The sequence below is a fragment of the Triticum aestivum genome, chromosome 2A (assembly GCF_018294505.1).
Source record: "Triticum aestivum cultivar Chinese Spring chromosome 2A, IWGSC CS RefSeq v2.1, whole genome shotgun sequence".
NCBI classification, from domain to species: Eukaryota; Viridiplantae; Streptophyta; class Magnoliopsida; order Poales; family Poaceae; genus Triticum; species Triticum aestivum.
In genome coordinates this window covers 783,444,438-783,464,779 of record NC_057797.1, presented here as the reverse complement: position 1 = coordinate 783,464,779, position 20,342 = coordinate 783,444,438, and the positions used below count along the sequence as shown (strand labels likewise).

At 45.0% G+C, this 20,342-nt stretch overlaps 1 protein-coding gene across 1 annotated transcript; it reads right to left on the bottom strand.

Annotated features, from left to right (window-relative positions):
* Window positions 1-2,157: 2,157 nt before the first annotated feature.
* Window positions 2,158-3,784, bottom strand: LOC123186762 (mannose/glucose-specific lectin-like). Its single transcript, XM_044598467.1, has 4 exons — window positions 3,504-3,784; window positions 3,092-3,278; window positions 2,730-2,930; window positions 2,158-2,571 (listed from the first exon to the last, which is right to left on the bottom strand). The coding sequence occupies exons 1-4, from the start codon at window positions 3,782-3,784 to the stop codon at window positions 2,332-2,334; spliced, it is 909 nt and encodes a 302-aa protein (XP_044454402.1). The 3' UTR covers window positions 2,158-2,331.
* Between the last annotated feature and the right edge of the window lie 16,558 nt (window positions 3,785-20,342).

Sequence of the window (20,342 nt, the reverse complement as noted above, 5' to 3'; positions counted from 1 at the left end):
CAACCGAGAAGCCTGTCACCGCTTGATCGTAAAAAGGTTGAAAACCATCGTAACAACCATATAATTATTACGTGACTGCATTGACCACCCCGTCCCTCCTTTCTTTAGTCTACACGCTCGTAATTGTTTGGGAAATATAGTAAAAGCACTACAGAATATAGTAACACATTTACCCAAGCCAGGCTATCCATCCCCGCCCCACAACACTACATGCTAATGATAGTAAACATCAGCAAATATGGTAATGGTATTGTTTGCCTTATCAGATGGCATGCACCGCCCTACAACCTCCTAATTAACCATGGTAATGAATGTTTAGATATATGGTAACAAAACTACAGCCATTACGGGGTGTCTTACTTTTAGTCAATGTTGGGAACTAGTAAACATACGTCGCTAGTCCCTCTAGTAATTGGTTTATGGTGGTAATGCAATTACCATAAACTAGTATAGTGGTTACGTGAGAGCTTCTTCTTAGGGTATTTCATCCGAAGTCTGGTATATGTCAAGTCTTAATTCTAGTAAGGTATTTTCACTGAATTGTCTTGTACGTCCAGTCTTGATTGTAGTATAAGATTATGGATACTTTACAAACAATTGTTAATCTAGTAGGCATTTAATCAAGTAATGGGAGTATTTGGTCATAGAGTGATAGTTATGGCAATCTAGTAATCATTACTATTTTTCCTTCACTAATTATGAAAATTCGTTACTACATTCTATAAACACATTACTACGTGCAAATTTCCCTAATCATGCATAGCCAGACAAGGAGAGGCGGTAATGAGCAAGATCTATTACTATGTCCCATTAGAGTTTTACTATGGATTCCACACGGTCACGGAAGCACACGAAACATCAAGGTTACTATGTTTCATTAGCATTTTACGATAGATTTTCCACCCAGTCACGGAGGCGCGCGGAACATGGGACGGTTCTGGCTAATTAGCGAGGAGTCTGATTGGGTCAGGCCGCCGGAGCGCACGCTAATCTATAATGCGCTCAGGCTTATTTTAGCGGGCCTATATATATATGAAGGTAAAAGAAAAAGAAAAAGCCCACCAAACTATCCAATGCCTTTCTTAGGAAACATCATGGTAACCAATCAGGAAACTAAAATTGAGCTTTTCTCCAGTCTTGAAAACCTTGCTTGAATTTGAGCTTGACTCTGTGTTGTAGTATAACAAGATCTCTCTTGAGTAGAACTTCCCAGGATATAAAACTTGGATTAATGTGCCTGAAGATCTTATCATTTCTTTGCATCCAATCGCCAGAAAGACATAATGATTAGGTTCATACCCACTTATTTTCGTAATTCAGCTAGAACTAGCATTACTTTATGTATCACACATGTGTCTCTTTTTGTGTGGTGTAAGCATGTCCCAGCATCTGAGGGTGAAAGGGCAGTCTCAGAATAAGCGCAAAGCAGTCTCTTCCACTTGGTATCCTTTCTTTCACTTTAGCTTTAGCTCCACTGGAATTTCCAGTATAGCAAAGTCTTGCAAAGCTTGTCCAGTCACAAGAATAATCAACTTTATCGAGGATAGCAAAGTCTGTCTAATCGCTATCCCTATCCTTTCTTTCACTATTATATTTAGCTTTGCTAGAATTTCCAGTACAGCAAGGTCTTTCAAAGCTTGTCTAATTGCTTGAATGATAAACAAACATCTTGAAAACTTCGTTCAGGACAGCAAAGTCATCTAATCGCTATCCTTTCTTTCACTTTAGCTTTGCTAGAATTTCCAGTAGCATGTCCGCTTTTACCACTATTGCAGGCAATTTATATCACTTGCCCTAATTGCTATGCATCAATATCAATGTTGACTGAATAAACTCTGTCCAGGACACCAAGTCTCAATGCCCTTGCTGTGAAATTAGCTTTCATAGAACTTTCAAAAGCACGCCGCTCGCGCATCTTTTGTTGTCGCCAATTCTCTACACATTTTCCAGGTTTATTCAGCCTCAAGTTGCTGTCAAGAGAAATACAATGACATCATAGACTTGACTTAGTGGGGCACGCACATGATTCATGCATGGAGTCTACGAGTGCCCATGAGCGGAAGAAAACAGATAAATTTAGTGAAACATCGACGAGGACTGCACGTCACTGAATGGGGGAACTTTATTTCTCATCATCAAACATAATAGATTTACTCAACATAATAACGGACGACAAAGCACGCACCGAGATACGGGGAGCAAGTTAAGAACTGCAAGATGGAGGTCCCGATGGACACTCCATCGATCATATCGAGTTAAACAAAGAAAAATGTATTGGGCTGAACTAAAACTGAAATTGTGCGCATCACCATGGGCAGGCACTAACAGAATTCAAACCGTGTAAATACCAAACGCGATGAGTTGCGTATCGTCTGCACGGCCAAAGAAGCCAACGATGCTTTGGTCTTCCGGCACATTAGCTTTGAAGGGCGTACCGGTTGTATGTCCAAATGGTCCGTATGTTCCTTCGTTCGTGACAAACTTCAGTGACTCAATAACAGTCTGTCCATTGTTAAGGCAGACATGTGTTCCAGACACGGCTTTCAAAATCTCCCGAGGCCCCAGCTGGACCTGCAACACGTCAACGAAAGGAAATCATTGATCAACAACTGACCTAGCAATTTTGGACACTCTACAAACAACACCGGCCAAACCCAGCTATGTTCTCATTCCATTGAAGTAATGAAAAATTAGCAATCCCAGAACCAAAACATGCATGAAAAACAAACCTTTGTGGGGATACCATTACCACCACCCCAAGAACCCGTGGTGCGCCTCTTTCCGGACAGGTCAACGTAAGTGCATGAATACTTGGCAATTGTCCCCTCATGGACGATGGTCATACTTTCTATGCGCCATGGCTGTTCTGAGTCCGTACCTGAACCACCATGTCCACCCCATGGGCCAGCCTTTGTGAGAGTGGGCAAGCTCTGCATCATGTACAAGTAATATGATCCCCATCAGCTAGCTCTCTATATTCCTAACGGCTGGGCAACAAGGATCGGTACATAAAATTGAATTGGTCGATGAACTTGGACATAATTAAAGCACCCAAAAAAAGCTTCAACTAATAAATAAATACTCTTCTCACCTGCATGCTGCAAAATCCATGGAAGCTAAGCTCCCATGTGTCTCCATCCTTTACCACCTCATGGAATTTCACCTTGACTACACCACGCGCCATCGCAAGATCACCTGTCCCGCCAGTAATAGACCACTCACTTGGTTGCTCAAAGGTCGCTGAGAGTCCCATTAACTGGAGCGTGGAGCCCTTAAACCTGTGTAATTGGACTTTTAAGTAATCTAACGAGAAGCTTTTCCTTAGTCCTCCCATGTCGGTGACCTACAAAATCTTATATAAGCTATTTTTTTCTTTCTAAAAAACGAGAGCTAGCATCGGGTGCTTAGGATTACAACGCAAAAAAGGGGGCAAGAGTACCTACAATCGAAAATTGTGGCCTAAATACATATGAAAAATAAAAATAACATGTACACACCCGTACCTCCCATTCGTGAACTCAAGGGTGACGGAATGACTCCATTTACTAGCATAGATTTGCTGGCCTTGGGCACGTCCGACAAGCTTCGCGCCCGGGCCAGTGCCATCATATATTGTCCAGTCAACAATGAATGTATGGCCCCACCCAGCGGTAGCATTATGGTTTATTATGGCTCCTCTGGTTCGGTTTGGTCCAGAAGAAGCGTTGTGCAAGTACAAGCTACGGAAGTTAAACTCGGTGTTCTCCAAGAGTCCAGCGAACGGTGCAATCTGGAAGCTGGCCATGGGTGGGTGGGGGCGGGGTGGAGAACACTAATACTAGGATGGCTAGCTAGACGAAGGCACCAACCTTGTCTTGGTTTATGTCCGTTGTGGCTGGACGATGTAGGGGTATATTTATGGAAGGATCTCTACTCCCTCCGTCTAGGTGTGTAAGTTATCTTACATTGTTCACTGCGACCAAGGCAGAGAGGAAAACGAGAAAACTTAATGTCTTTTTGCTAATTCATAGTCTCAAGTCATTGAAAGCATGCACGGCCCACGTCTCTTATTGGTTGATATGTCACAAAACAAGAAACGGGGAGGGAGTTAATGTACCGTGTCTAAGTGTTTTGGGATTATTTGGTTTTCGTAAGGTGACTTACGCACCTAGATAGAGGGAGTACCTCTTTGGTTCACATGCTAACCTAGTTGTCGAGAGAAGAGAAAGGCTAGCTGTGGGGTCACCTCACCCTTATCCTGCCTCATGTCTCCCTTCGTTGCTTGTCTCCTTCCCAAGTTTCTATTCTTCGAAAATGACTCAGCACTAAAGGTTGATCAAAAGTATAAAACATCCAAAACATAACAAAAACTTACATCGAGGTCCCTGTCCATTGAATGACCATTGATGCCGCTAGAACAAGTCGCTGACCCATCTCCCATACCAGAGCCGGTCTAACTTGCTGATGACATCCGGGAAGTCTTTGTGGACGTGTCCCTAAGGACTAATGCCCCGGAGCCATAGTCGTCGCTGTTGAACCCTTAAATCAATCAAAAGAATCTGGCACCAAATATCCTTATCGCATACGCACCATGAGGAACCCTAACCTTGCCGTGCCGAGGAGGTAACAGAAATCAACGTCAAATCTCCATCTAATTCATCCCGACGGACGAGCATAAGGAGGATCACAGCCGACTCGAAGAAGAAGTATCGCAATCCGTCCGAGCGCCACTCCTGCGAGGACTAAAATCCTAGCCTATCTACTAGGCCGAGCAGAGGCACCACTATTGCCCTTCCCACCACCGATCGCCTGAGCGGCAAGGCGGAAGGAAAGTGAATCCAGAATATCCCCGGAGGAGATCGAGTGGTGGAAAGCTTTGTCTTAGTTGCCTTGCGAGAGGGGAAAGAAAAAGATCGGTCCAACTCCTTCTGCACATGGAGCATATAAAAAATCTCTGCTTACTTAACCCACATTAACTACTTCGAGGTGGAGCAGATAAAAAAATATGTTTGCTTACGTATTGCAAATTAACTACGAGATGGAGCAGATACAATTTCTTCTCTTACCTAACGCTCATTAACTATTCTGAGTACAAAATGAGAGACTACACAATTGATATGGCATTTGAGATAGAGCCGAGTTAGCCTACCACGCCATGGCCTTATAAATCATATCGACACATGCATTATTATATCATCTTTTGCTCCTAATTCGTGACATCAGCTATCAGTTGTAAATAATGCTTCAGATCATTCCTTGACGCGGCATTCTACTCGATGATGGGTGATGGATCTGCTTGCTAGCCTGTTTAAGTGGAGATGGTGTGGCGGCAGTGGCATTCATATGGTGGACTTCTATCCTCAGGCTGCCTCTTTACGATGACGTTTGCTCCAACATTGACGTGGAGCTCAAGAGGTAGTGCAGGAGCAGCTGCAGATAGTGGTATGCGACGATGGCAACTAGAAGCGGCAGATCATGTTATGTGGTCGTGGTTGGCAGTTGGAAGGTATTGTTTCCTCCTCCTAGATCATCGTCGAGCGGGGGTGCCAAGTCTGGAGTTGAACGGCTTGTTTGGGGTGATACCTGGATCTGGTTTTTTCAATAGTAATGGCTTCACCTTTCGTAAGCTACTTTGGAGGTCGTAGTGGCAGCTGAGTTTATTGACTAGGCGGTCAACAAGTGAAAACCATTCAAAATTGCCCATAATACTAGTTTGAGATGAGGAAGGTCGATAGTTGTCCCGTTTTCGTAGTTTGGTGTTGTAAAATAGAGGGTTTTGAAGTTTGGGGTTGTTTCTTGGACTTTGCTAGCAATTGAGGGTTGAAATATGGACTCTCTCAAAAGGCTACATGCACTTACTGCTAGGGTGATAGATCTTTATGTTGCTTACTTATTTTCTAGAAGAAAAGGAACATTTTTTATATAGTGTGACCTTTTTGTGGGAAATATCTGTTTGTTTCCAAATTGTTGTGCACATGTCTTTTGATTTTTGGGGTTGTTTTGGGTAATGGGCGCTAACTGCGTACTGTTGCATAGCCGACTACAAGCCTAGAGAAAGGAGGAGCAGACAATCATTGGACATTTTTCAATGAAGGACATTTTTTATTGACTCTTAGTATAGCATCGAGGGATACAATCAGAATGAGTACACATTTGGCCTCTGCATATCTAGGATCCACACAGCAAACACACACACACACACACACACACACACACACACACACACACACACACAAAGAGATCGCGCCAGCAAATGCAAAGTCATAGCAGACCGAAGCTATGCGTAGGCGGATGAAGATTTTTTTTTACCAAAGTGACGATATATAATAGTGACCATCCGCAACAACATTTCTCGATAACATCAGGACTCCGAGAAAGGATCTCCAAAAGCGACGCCTTCAGGAAGGAGACATCATTGTAAGTGACGCCGTCGTCGGATCCAACCACTGAAGGTTTGATCAAGGAGTTTCACCCTGTAAAACAATTCCCAGTAAATTCCGAACAATACCTTCATCAAGACAACCATTTGACGTGTTCTTATCAACGCTAGTTGTATAGCCATTCAATGCCTGATGGCTTGTGGAACTCAAAATTCAAAGTTGCTTCAGCATACCAAACGGATCCGGTGATTTATTGTGTTTTACTCATTCCATCCCATAATATAAGAGCGTTTTCGACACTAGTATCTTTTTTTATAGATGATGATACTGTATATATATTTTATAAGATGATGTTATAAAATGCGAGCTGTCAAACTTTTCTCTGTTGGCTTTGATTCATAGTGTCCACCGCATGCTGGTGCCGGCTGCCGTGTCCGTCCAAGATGGAATTAAGCTAGGGTAGGTCGAAGGTGTCCAGTCCAAGATGGCATCATTTTCGATAATATAAGATGCAATCAAGGAGGTGCTAGATGATCCATCGGAAGATAATATAAGATGCAATTATGGACGGGCGGTCGCAATCGATTTGCTCGACGCCAGCTTCTGCCGTGGCACCAATCGGTTCTTGTTGAAAGGATTTGTTATTTTCTTGCTCGATTTTGAACCAGGGTTTAGTTTACTCACATGACAACTGACAACTAATTAACCTTCTCCTGACATAAACTACTGGAAGCGGCCGGCCTTCCCTGCACGATGTTCTTTAATTCTTTCTCTCAAACAAGTCCCTGTTATGTGTATCTTTATTTGACCCTTCCCAGCTTGAGTTTGCTTGAAAACATGCAAACTGAACCTGCGTCTCATCTACATGAGCAAAAACATGCAAACCGGACGCAGTTGTACACACATGTACATGAGCAATGTACTGCAAACACGAGGTCAATTTGATTCGCTTGGTTTCAAACTTGACGTGGTTTCCATAAATCTGGGCACCCGGTGCTTTTTCTAAATAAAAAATCTTGACGTGGTTTGGTCAATGGTAAGTTGCCACTTGCCACCATTACACACACACGCACACAAAACAAGGTTAAGCAGTGTACTACAAGGGATAACAACCATTATTCGTGATAGGCATCACGTTCTAGGACTTTCTCTGTCCCATAAAATATCCAGAAATAAGCATAGCAGGAGCCACCCAGGCTTCTCAGAGCTTAGCCACTGTCGGCTGTCGGATCGTTCTTTTGATGCGTTTCAGGCCGTTCGATCTCGCGTCTAGAAGATCCGGGCCTTTGGATAAAACACGGACACTGCTACAATGAATAGTGTAGAAGCATCCGTGCCACCGCCTGTAAAATTGGATGGCTGCCGAGGGCATTTTCGTTATTTCATTTGTTGGCATATAAAATGAAGCAGCTCCAGTAGAGACCTGGCCGCCTGCCTCCTCCCGTACTCGCGCCCCCTCTCCTCTTCACAGTCGCGGCTCCACATCCTCTTCCTCCCTTCCCTGCGCCGCCATCTCCGCCTCCTCCCCTCCGGCCACCACCTCTGGCTCCTCCCCTCTCGCCGCTCGTCCTCCTCCTCCTGTATTCCATCCCCGTCGCGCATCTCCCCTCCTCCCCATGAAATCGCAAGCGAACCTGCTGAGGGAGTCCTGGATTAAGGGGTCATCGGCCGTCCGGACTATGTGACGTGGGCCGGACTGATGGACTATGAAGATACAAGACAGAAGAATTCTTCTCGTGTTCGGATGGGACTCTCCTTTGCGTGGATGGCAAGCTTGGCGTTCGGCTATGTAGATTCCTTTCTCTGTAATCGACTTTGTACAACCCTAGTCCCCTCCGGTGTCTATATAAACCAGAGGGTTTAGTCCGTAGAGGCAATCACAATCATACAAGTTAGACTTCTAGGGTTTAGCCATTACGATCTCGTGGTAGATCAACTCTTGTAATACTCAAATTCATCAAGATCAATCAAGCAGGAAGTAGGGTATTACCTCCATAGAGAGGGCCCGAACTTGGGTAAACATCGTGTCCCCCGTCTCCTGTTACCATCGACCTTAGACGCATAGCTCGGGACCCCCTACCCGAGATCCGCCGGTTTTGACACCGACATTGGTGCTTTCATTGAGAGTTCCGATGTGACGTCAAAGACAGGTTTGATGGCTCACCTTGTCATCAAGGACAATATCACCTCCGGAGGAGCCCTGGCCTTAGGCCAAACCCTTCGGCTGGGCGGCTTTACCATGACCGCCCGTTTGGCCGTTGAGCCAACGATGACTTCTCGGGTCATCGAAAATCGCCTCCGTGTTGACTCCGAATACTCCAAACGGATGGATCCGACGGAGTTTTCGTCTTTAAACAAACTCCTGGATCGCATCGCCGCCCTGGGGGTTGCTACAGACTACGATCGGATTGGGCTTAAACCCGATAAGAGAGAAATCAAATCTCTGCCGATCACCCATCAGGAGCGGTAGTAGAGGAGCAAAACAACAACTCTTCCTCTATATTGAGGACGAGCTATGTTCGGATTTCCGAGCTCGAAAAGTCGGATACTTGTCTGCGGAAAGACATGCCCTGCCCTCCGAACCTAGAATCGGACAGTGGGCCTGAAAAATCGGTTGATATCCTGGAGCCCGAACTATTAAGCTCGGAAGTTTCTCAAGCTCCAGATCCCAAATTGGGTTAGGGTTCGGATTTAAAGCCACCCACCCACCGAGATATACGCGATCTCACGTACATACGACAGCAGTCTCAGGAAATAGTCCAACACTTTTGGGCCAGATTCCTCCTTATCAAAGACAAGATTAAAGATTGCCGCGACGAAGACGCAATCTCTATATTTATCAATAACTGCACGGACGAAGGAATCCTCAACGCCATCAACCGCCGTCGCGTATTACACTTCGCCGACTTAGCAACCATAGTACAGAAGTACTGCGCAATGGAAAGCGCCTGGAAAACCCAGGCAACTCGCTGGGAACCACCGGTTTCCACTCAACCCATCGTCCGGACAAAAAGGATGCACCCTCGTGGGGCACCCGACCCAATAGTAAAGAAATCTAAGCCCATTACGGGGTGCGGAACCGTTCTAGAGGGATGGCTTGATAAGCCATGCAAAATACACACGACGCCAGACATCGAATCAACCCACAGCCTTAGGCACAACGAGCTTAGAGTATTGACGGTCTTCGAGACTTTCGCTTCAAACAATCGGCGCAAGAGGGCACTCCGCGACCTCGCCGAAGTCTGCCAAGTCGCAGCAATAAACCCCTGGAATGACACGACCATAACTTTCAATGCCAGTGACGAACCAAAGTTCCGGACAGTCTGGGCACCAGCCGCATTGGTCCTCAATCCAATTGTGGATGGTTTTCGGCTCACCAACGTGCTCATGGACGGCGGCAGCGGGCTAAACCTCATATATGAGGACACACTCAACAAAATGTAAATAGACAGGAGCCGCATCGAGCAAAGTAATAGAACCTTCCGAGGAATTATTCCTAGCCGGGAGGTGCGATGCGCGGGGAAAATTACACTTGACGTGGTATTCGGCACTCCGAAGAACTATCGGTCCGAAGAAGTAACCTTCCAAGTGACCCCTTTCAACAGTGGGTATCACGCCCTATTGGGGCGAGACACATTCACACGCTTTCAAGCTATACCCCATTAAGGGTATATGAAGCTCAAGATGCCCGGGCTCAACAGTATTATCACTCTTGCCAGTGACCCGGACATAGCCCTACGGGCCGAAAACAAAACCGCATCCCTGGCCCTCGAGGCACTGTCGGAGGCCCTTGCAGCCGAAGAATTAACCGCACTACGCTCCACGATGGGCAGGGATGACGTAATCCTTGATAAGCGGCCCAAATCCACCTCCTTTAATCCAGCAAATGAAATAGTCAAATTTCAAGTCCACCTGACGGACCCCAAGAAGACAGCTTCCATCAGGGCACAGCTGGACCCAACGGTTGACGCTGCACTACGAGCGTTCCTACGCGAAAACTGGGACATATTCGCCTGGCACCCTTCTGATATGCCAGGGATCCCACGCAGGCTGGCCGAATACAGCCACAATATATTGAAGGGGCATAAGCCGGTCAAGCAAACACTGCGGCGCTTTTTCGAACCCAAACGACAAGCTACGGGAGAGGAGCTAGCCAAGTTAATCGAGGCTGGATTCATCAGAGAAATAAAACACCCGGATTGGCTAGAAAACTTGATGATGGTACCAAAGAAGGATAAATCCTGGCGCCTGTGCATCGATTTCAAAGACCTCAACAAGGCCTTCCCTAAGGATCCCTCCCCCCGCATCGATCAGATTATCGACGCTACTATAGGACATGACTCACTGTGTTTTCTCGACGCATACTCTGGATACCATCAAATCAAGATGAAGGAGTCCGATCAAGTCACAACGGCATTTATTACCCCATACGGGCCTTTCTGCTTCAACACCATGCCCTTTGGGCTCAAAAACGCCGGCGCTACCTACCAACGCATGATTCAAACATGCCTGGAGAAACAAATTGGCAAGACAGTTGAAGCATACGTGGATGACGTAGTCATCAAGACTAAGCACGTCGAGTCTTTAATAGACAACCCACGCCTCACATTCGACAACCTTCGCACATATGACATCAAGCTCAATCCGGAAAAGTGTGTTTTCGGCGTTCCCGCTGGAAAGTTGTTGGGCTTCATCGTTTTCAATAGAGGAATTGAGGCAAATCCAGCCAAAATCCGGGCTTTGTCACAACTGGCTACACCAACAGACCTTAAACAGGTCCAAAAACTAGCCGAATGCGTGGTAGATTTAAGCCGCTTTATCTCCAGATTAGGAGAAAAACCATTGCCACTTTATCGCCTTCTCTGATGCACCGATCACCTCGAGTGGACGGATGCGGCAAAGGCAGGACTGGAAGAGATAAAAGCTCTTTTAGCAAGCAACCCAATCCTAGCCGCGCCGAACATTAGCGAACCCATGTTATTATACATCTCGGCAACACACTAGGTGGTGAGCGCGGTGCTCATCGTCGAGCGAGATGAGGACGGACACAAATTTCCACTTCAGAAACCGGTATACTACGTATCCACTGTCCTCACACCGTGCAAATCCCGGTACCCTCATTACCAAAAGATAGCATACGCGGTCTTCATGACATCCCGGAAGCTACGACACTACTTTCAAGAGTGCTCAATCACGGTGGCTTCCGAAGTACCACTCAATGAGATAATAAACAACCGCGATGCCACGGGCCGGATCGCCAAGTGGGCCATTGAGCTCCTTCCATTTGACATCACATACAAGCCATGCAGGGCAATTAAATCCCAAGTACTGGCCGACTTCATCGCCGAATGGACTGAGGCTGAACTCCCTAAAGAGTGTGGTACATATTCCAACTGGGTCATGCACTTCGATGGTTCCAAAATGTTGGCCGGCCTAGGGGCGGGCGTTGTCTTAACGTCCCCCACTAGAGACACAGTTCAGTATGTACTCCAAATATTATATGTTGGGGAACATACTAATTTCAAAAAAATTCCTACGCACACGCAAGATCATGGTGATGCATAGCAATGAGAGGGGAGAGTGCTGTCTACGTACCCTCGTAGACCGAAGCGGAAGCGTTGACGAGACGTAGAGGAAGTAGTCGTACGTCTTCCCGGTCCAACCGATCCAAGTACCGTTACTCCGGCACCTCCGAGTTCTTGGCACACGTTCAGCTCGATGACGCTCCCCAGGCTCCGATCCAGCAAAGCTTTCGGGAGGAGTTCCGTCAGCACGACGGTGTGGTGAAGATCTTGATGTTCAACCGTCGCAGGGCTTCGGCTAAGCACCGCTACATTATGACCGAGGTGGAATATAGTGGAGGGGGCCACCGCACATGGCTAAGGAACGATCATGAACATCAACTTGTGTGTCCTGGGGTGCCCCCCTGCCCCCGTATATAAAGGAGCAAGGGGGAGGGGGCGGCCGGCCTAGGAGGGGGCGTGCCAAGCGGAGTCCTACTCCCACCGGGAGTAGGACTCCCTCCTTCCTTGTTGGAGTAGGAGAAGGGGAAAGAGGGGGAGAGGAAGAAGGAAAAGGGGGCTGCGCCCCTTGTCCAATTCGAACCAGAGGGGGGGCGCAGGCCTCCTTCCTTTTGGTCTCTCTCCTCTATTCCCGTATGGCCCAATAAGGCCCATATACTCCCCGGTGAATTCCCGTAACTCTCCGGTACTCCGAAAAATGCCGATTTCACTCGGAACGATTCCGATGTCCAAATATAGGCTTCCAATATATCGATCTTTATGTCTCGACCATTTCGAGACTCCTCGTCATGTCCATGATCACATCCGGGACTCTGAACAACCTTCGGTACATCAAAATACATAAACTCATAATGAAACTGTCATCGTAATGTTAAGCGTGCGGACCCTACGGTTCGAGAACAATGTAGACATGACCGAGACACGTCTCCGGTCAATAACCAATAGCGGGACCTGGATGCCCATATTGGTTCCTACATATTCTACGAAGATCTTTATCGGTCAGACCGCATAACAACATGCGTTGTTCCCTTTGTCATCGGTATGTTACTTGCCCGAGATTCGATCGTCGGTATCCAATACCTAGTTCAATCTCGTTACCGGCAAGTCTCTTTACTCGTTCCGTAATACATCATCTCGCAACTAACTCATTAGATGCAATGCTTGCAAGGCTTATGTGATGTGCATTACCGAGAGGGCCCGGAGATACCTCTCCGACAATCGGAGTGACAAATCCTAATCTCGAATACGCCAACCCAACATGTACCTTTGGAGACACCTGTAGAGCTCCTTTATAATCACCCAGTTACGTTGTGACGTTTGGTAGCACACAAAGTGTTCCTCCGGCAAACGGGAGTTGCATAATCTCATAGTCATAGGAACATGTATAAGTCATGAAGAAAGCAATAGCAACATACTAAACGATCGGGTGCTAAGCTAATGGAATGGGTCATGTCAATCAGATCATTCATCTAATGATGTGATCCCGTTAATCAAATAACAACTCTTTGTCCATGGTTACGAAACATAACCATCTTTGATTAACGAGCTAGTCAAGTAGAGGCATACTAGTGACACTCTGTTTGTTTATGTATTCACACATGTATTATGTTTCCGGTTAATACAATTCTAGCATGAATAATAAACATTTATCATGATATAAGGAAATAAATAATAACTTTATTATTGCCTCTAGGGCATATTTCCTTCAGTCTCCCACTTGCACTAGAGTCAATAATCTAGTTCACATCACCATGTGATTCAATACCAATAGTTCACATCATCATGTGATTAACACCCATAGTTCACATCGTTATGTGACCAACACTTAAAGGGTTTACTAGAGTCAATAATCTAGTTCACATCGCTATGTGATTAACACCCAAAGAGTACTAAGGTGTGATCATGTTTTGCTTGTGAGAGAAATTTAGTCAACGGGTCTGCCACATTCAGATCCGTATGTATTTTGCAAATTTCTATGTCAACAACGCTCTGCACGGAGCTACTCTAGCTAATTGCTCCCACTTTCAATATGTATCTAGATCGAGACTTAGAGTCATCCAGATCGGTGTCAAAACTTGCATCGACGTAACCCTTTACGACGAACCTTTTGTCACTTCCATAATCGAGAAACATATCCTTATTCCACTAAGGATAATTTTGACCACTGTCCAGTGATCTACTCCTAGATCACTATTCTACTCCCTTGCCAAACTCAGTGGTAGGGTATGCAATAGATCTGGTACACAGCATGACATACTTTATAGAACCTATGGCTGAGGCATAGGGAATGACTTTCATTCTCTTTCTATCTTCTGCCGTGGTCGGACTTTGAGTCTTACTCAATTTCACACCTTGTAACACAGGCAAGAAACTCTTTTTCTTTGACTGTTCCATTTTGAACTACTTCAAAATCTTGTCAAGGTATGCACTCATTGAAAAAACTTATCAAGCGTCTTGATCTATCTCTATAGATTTTGATGCTCAATATGTAAGCAGCTTCACCGAGGTCTTTCTTTGAAAAACTCCTTTCAAACACTCCTTTATGCTTTGCAGAATAATTCTACATTATTTCCGATCAACAATATGTCATTCACATATACTTATCAGAAATGTTGTAGTGCTCCCACTCACTTTCTTGTAAATACAGGCTTCACCGCAAGTCTGTATAAAACTATATGCTTTGATCAACTTATCAAAGCGTATATTCCAACTCCGAGATGCCTGCACCAGTCCATTGATGGATCGCTGGAGCTTGCATATTTTGTTAACACCTTTAGGATTGACAAAACCTTCTGGTTGCATCATATACAACTCTTCTTTAAGAAATCCATTAAGGATTGCAGTTTTTGTTATCCATTTGCCAGATTTCATAAAATGCGGCAATTGCTAACATGATTCGGACAGACTTAAGCATCGTACGAGTGAGAAAATTTCATCGTAGTCAACACCTTGAACTTTGTCAAAAAACCTTTTTTCGACAAGTCTAGCTTTGTAGATAGTAACACTACTATCAACATCCATCTTCCTCTTGAAGATCCATTTATTCTCAATTGCTTGCCGATCATCGGGCAAGTCAACCAAAGTCCACACTTTGTTCTCATACATGGATCCCATCTCAGATTTCATGGCCTCAAACCATTTCGCAGAATCTGGGCTCATCATCGCTTCCTCATAGTACGCAGGTTCGTCATGGTCAAGTAACATGACCTCCAGAACAGGATTACCGTACCACTCTGGTGCGGATCTCACTCTGGTTTTACCTACGAGGTTCGGTAGTAACTTGATCTGAAGTTACTGTTGGGGAACGTAGTAATTTCGAAAATTTTCCTACGCACACGCAAGATCATGGTGATGCATAGCAACGAGGGGGAGAGTGTTGTCTACGTACCAACACAGACCGACTGCGGAAGCGATCAGACAACGTAGAGGAAGTAGTCGTACGTCTTCTTCCCGATCCAACCGATCCAAGCACCGTTACTCCGGCACCTCCGAGTTCTTAGCACACGTTCAGCTCGATGACGATCCTCTGGCTCCGATCCAGCAAAGCGTCGAGGAAGAGTTCCGTCAGCATGACGGCGTGGTGACGATCTTGATGTATTACCGACGCAGGGCTTCGCCTAAGCACTACAACGGTATGATCGAGGTGGAATTTGGTGGCAGGGGGCACCGCACACGGCTAAGGAACGATCAACAATGATCAACTTGTGTGTCTATGGGGTGCCCCCTGCCCCCGTATATAAAGGAGCAGGGGGAGGGGTTCGGCCGGCTAGGGAGAGAGGCGCAGGAGGAGTCCTACTCCTACCGGGAGTAGGACTCCCCCCCAAACCTATTCCTAATAGGACTCTCCAAAGAGAAGAGAGAAAGAGGGGGCCGGCCCCTTCTCCTAGTCCTAATAGGACTAGGGAAGGGGGGAGGCGCGCAGCCCTTGTGGGAAGCCCCTTTCACTTTTCCACTAAGGCCCAATAGGCCCATTTGCCTCCCGGGGGGTTCCGGTAACCCTCCCGGTATTCCGGTAAAATCCCGATTTCACCCGGAACACTTCCGGTGTCCAAACATAGGCTTCCAATATATCAATCTTTACGTCTCGACCATTTCGAGACTCCTCGTCATGTCCGTGATCACATCCGGGACTCCGAACAACCTTCGGTACATCAAAATGCATAAACTCATAATAACTGTCATCGTAACGTTAAGCGTGCGGACCCTACGGTTCGAGAACAATGTAGACATGACCGAGACATGTCTCCGGTCAATAACCAATAGCGGGACCTGGATGCCCATATTGGCTCCTACATATTCTACGAAGATCTTTATCGGTCAGACCGCATAACAACATACGTTGTTCCCTTTGTCATCGGTATGTTACTTGCCCGAGATTCGATCGTCGGTATCCAATACCTAGTTCAATCTCGTTACTGGCAAGTCTCTTTACTCGTTCCGTAATACATCATCTTATAACTAACATCTTAGTTATTATGCTTGCAAGGCTTATGTGATGTGTATTATCGAGAGGGCCCAGAGATACCTCTCCGACAATCAGAGTGACAAACCCTAATCTCGAAATACGCCAACCCAACATCTATCATTGGAGACACCTGTAGTACTCCTTTATAATCACCCAGTTACATTGTGACGTTTGGTAGTACCCAAAGTGTTCCTCCGGTAAACGGGAGTTGCATAATCTCATAGTTATAGGAACATGTATAAGTCATGAAGAAAGCAATAGCAACATACTAAACGATCGGGTGCTAAGCTAATGGAATGGGTCATGTCAATCAGATCATTCAACTAATGACGTGACCTCGTTAATCAAATAACAACTCTTTGTTCATGGTTAGGAAACATAACCATCTTTGATTAACGAGCTAGTCAAGTAGAGGCATACTAGTGACACTCTGTTTGTCTATGTATTCACACATGTATTATGTTTCCGGTTAATACAATTCTAGCATGAATAATAAACATTTATCATGATATAAGGAAATAAATAATAACTTTATTATTGCCTCTAGGGAATATTTCCTTCAGTCTCCCACTTGCACTAGAGTTAATAATCTAGATTACACAGTAATGATTCTAACACCCATGGAGCCTTGGTGCTGATCATGTTTTGCTCGTGGAAGAGGCTTAGTCAACGGGTCTGCAACATTCAGATCCGTATGTATCTTGCAAATTTCTATGTCTCCCACCTGGACTAAATCCCGGATGGAGTTGAAGCGTCTCTTGATGTGTTTGGTCCTTTTGTGAAATCTGGATTCCTTTGCCAAAGCAATTGCACCAGTATTGTCACAAAAGATTTTCATTGGACCCGATGCACTAGGTATGACACCTAGATCGGATATGAACTCCTTCATCCAGACTCCTTCGTTCGCTTCTTCCGAAGCAGCTATGTACTCCGCTTCACATGTAGATCCCGCTACGACACTTTGTTTAGAACTGCACCAACTGACAGCTCCACCATTTAAAGTAAACACGTATCCGGTTTGCGATTTAGAATCATCCGGATCAGTGTCAAAGCTTGCATCAACGTAACCTCTTACGGTGAGCTCTTTGTCACCTCCATATACGAGAAACATATCCCTAGTCCTTTTCAGGTATTTCAGGATGTTCTTGACCGCTGTCCAGTGATCCACTCCTGGATTACTTTGGTACCTCCCTGCTAAACTTATAGCAAGGCACACATCAGGTCTGGTACACAGCATTGCATACATGATAGAGCCTATGGCTGAAGCATAGGGAACATCTTTCATTTTCTCTCTATCTTCTGCAGTGGTCGAGCATTGAGTCTGACTCAACTTCACACCTTGTAACACAGGCAAGAACCCTTTCTTTGCTTGATCCATTTTGAACTTCTTCAAAATCTTGTCAAGGTATGTGCTTTGTGAAAGTCCAATTAAGCGTCTTGATCTATCTCTATAGATCTTTATGCCTAATATGTAAGCAGCTTCCCCGAGGTCTTTCATCGAAAAACTTTTATTCAAGTATCCCTTTATGCTATCCAAAAATTCTATATCATTTCCAATCAGCAATATGTCATCCACATATAATATCAGAAATGCTACAGAGCTCCCACTCACTTTCTTGTAAATACAGGCTTCTCCAAAAGTCTGTATAAAGCCAAATACTTTGATCACACTATCAAAGCGTTTATTCCAACTCCGAGATGCTTGCACCAGTCCATAAATGGATCGCTGGAGTTTGCACACTTTGTTAGCTCCCTTTGGATCGACAAAACCTTCTGGTTGCATCATATACAACTCTTCTTCCAGAAATCCATTCAGGAATGCAGTTTTGACATCCATCTGCCATATTTCATAATCATAAAATGCGGCAATTGCTAACATGATTCTGACGGACTTAAGCATCGCTACGGGTGAGAAGGTCTCATCGTTGTCAACCCCTTGAACTTGTCGAAAACCTTTTGCGACAAGTCGAGCTTTATAGACAGTAATATTACCGTCAGCGTCAGTCTTTTTCTTGAAGATCCATTTATTTTCAATTGCTTGCCGATCATCGGGCAGGTCAACCAAAGTCCATACTTTGTTCTCATACATGGATCCCATCTCAGATTTCATGGCCTCAAGCCACTTTGCGGAATCTGGGCTCACCATCGCTTCTTCATAGTTTGTAGGTTCATCATGATCTAGTAGCATGACTTCCAGAATTGGATTACCGTACCACCCTGGTGCGGATCTCACTCTGGTTGATCTACGTGGTTCAGTACTATCTTGTCCTGAAGTTTCATGATCGTCATCATTAGCTTCCTCACTAATTGGTATAGGTGTCGCAGAAACAGTTTTCTGTGATGTACTATTTTCCAATAAGGGAGCAGGTACAGTTACCTCGTCAAGTTCTACTTTCCTTCCACTCACTTCTTTCGAGAGAAACTCCTTCTCTAGAAATGATCCATTCTTAGCAACGAATGTCTTGCCTTCGGATCTGTGATAGAAGGTATACCCAACAGTTTTCTTTGGGTATCCTATGAAGACACATTTCTCCGCTTTGGGTTCGAGCTTATCAGGTTGAAGCTTTTTCACATAAGCATCGCAGCCCCAAACTTTAAGAAACGACAACTTTGGTTTCTTGCCAAACCATAGTTCATAAGGTGTCGTCTCAACGGATTTTGATGGTGCCCTATTTAATGTGAATGCGGCCCTCTCTAAAGCATAACCCCAAAACGATAGCGGTAAATCAGTAAGAGACATCATAGATCGCACCATATCTAGTAAAGTACGATTACGACGTTCGGACACACCATTACGCTGTGGTGTTCCGGGTGGCGTGAGTTGCGAAACTATTCCACAATTTTTCAAATGTACACCAAACTCGTAACTCAAATATTCTCCTCCATGATCAGATCGTAGAAACTTTATTTTCTTGTTACGATGATTTTCAACTTCACTCTGAAATTCCTTGTACTTTTCAAATGTTTCAGACTTATGTTTCATTAAGTAGATATACCCATATCTGCTTAAATCATCTGTGAAGGTGAGAAAATAACGATATCCGCCACGAGCCTCAATATTCATCGGACCACATACATCGGTATGTATGATTTCCAATAAATCTGTTGCTCTCTCCATAGTACCGGAGAACGGTGTTTTAGTCATCTTGCTTATGAGGCTTGGTTTGCAAGTACCAAGTGATTCATAATCAAGTGGTTCCAAAAGCCCATCAGTATGGAGTTTCTTCATGCGCTTTACACCGATATGACCTAAACGGCAGTGCCACAAATAAGTTGCACTATCATTATCAACTCTGCATCTTTTGGCTTCCACATTATGAATATGTGTATTACTACTATCGAGATTCAACAAGAATAGACCACTTTCCAAAGGTGCATGACCATAAAAGATATTACACATATAAATAGAACAACCATTATTCTCTGATTTAAATGAATAACTGTCTCGCATTAAACAAGATCCAGAAATAATGTTCATGCTCAACGCTGGCACCAAATAACAATTATTTAGGTCTAATATTAATCCCGAAGGTAGATGTAGAGGTAGCGTGCCGACCGCGATCACATCGACTTTGGAACCGTTTCCCACGCGCATCGTCACCTCGTCCTTTGCTAGCGTCCGCTTATTCCGTAGTCCCTGTTTCGAGTTGCAAATATTAGCAACAGAACCAGTATCAAATACCCAGGTGCTACTGCGAGCTCTAGTAAGGTACACATCAATAACATGTATATCACATATACCTTTGTTCACCTTGCCATCCTTCTTATCCGCCAAATACTTGGGGCAGTTCCGCTTCCAGTGACCAGTCTGCTTGCAGTAGAAGCACTCAGTTTCAGGCTTAGGTCCAGACTTGGGTTTCTTCTCCTGAGCAGCAACTTGCTTGCTGTTCTTCTTGAAGTTCCCCTTCTTCTTCCCTTTGCCCTTTTTCTTGAAACTAGTGGTTTTGTTAACCATCAACACTTGATGCTCCTTCTTGATTTCTACCTCCGCAGCTT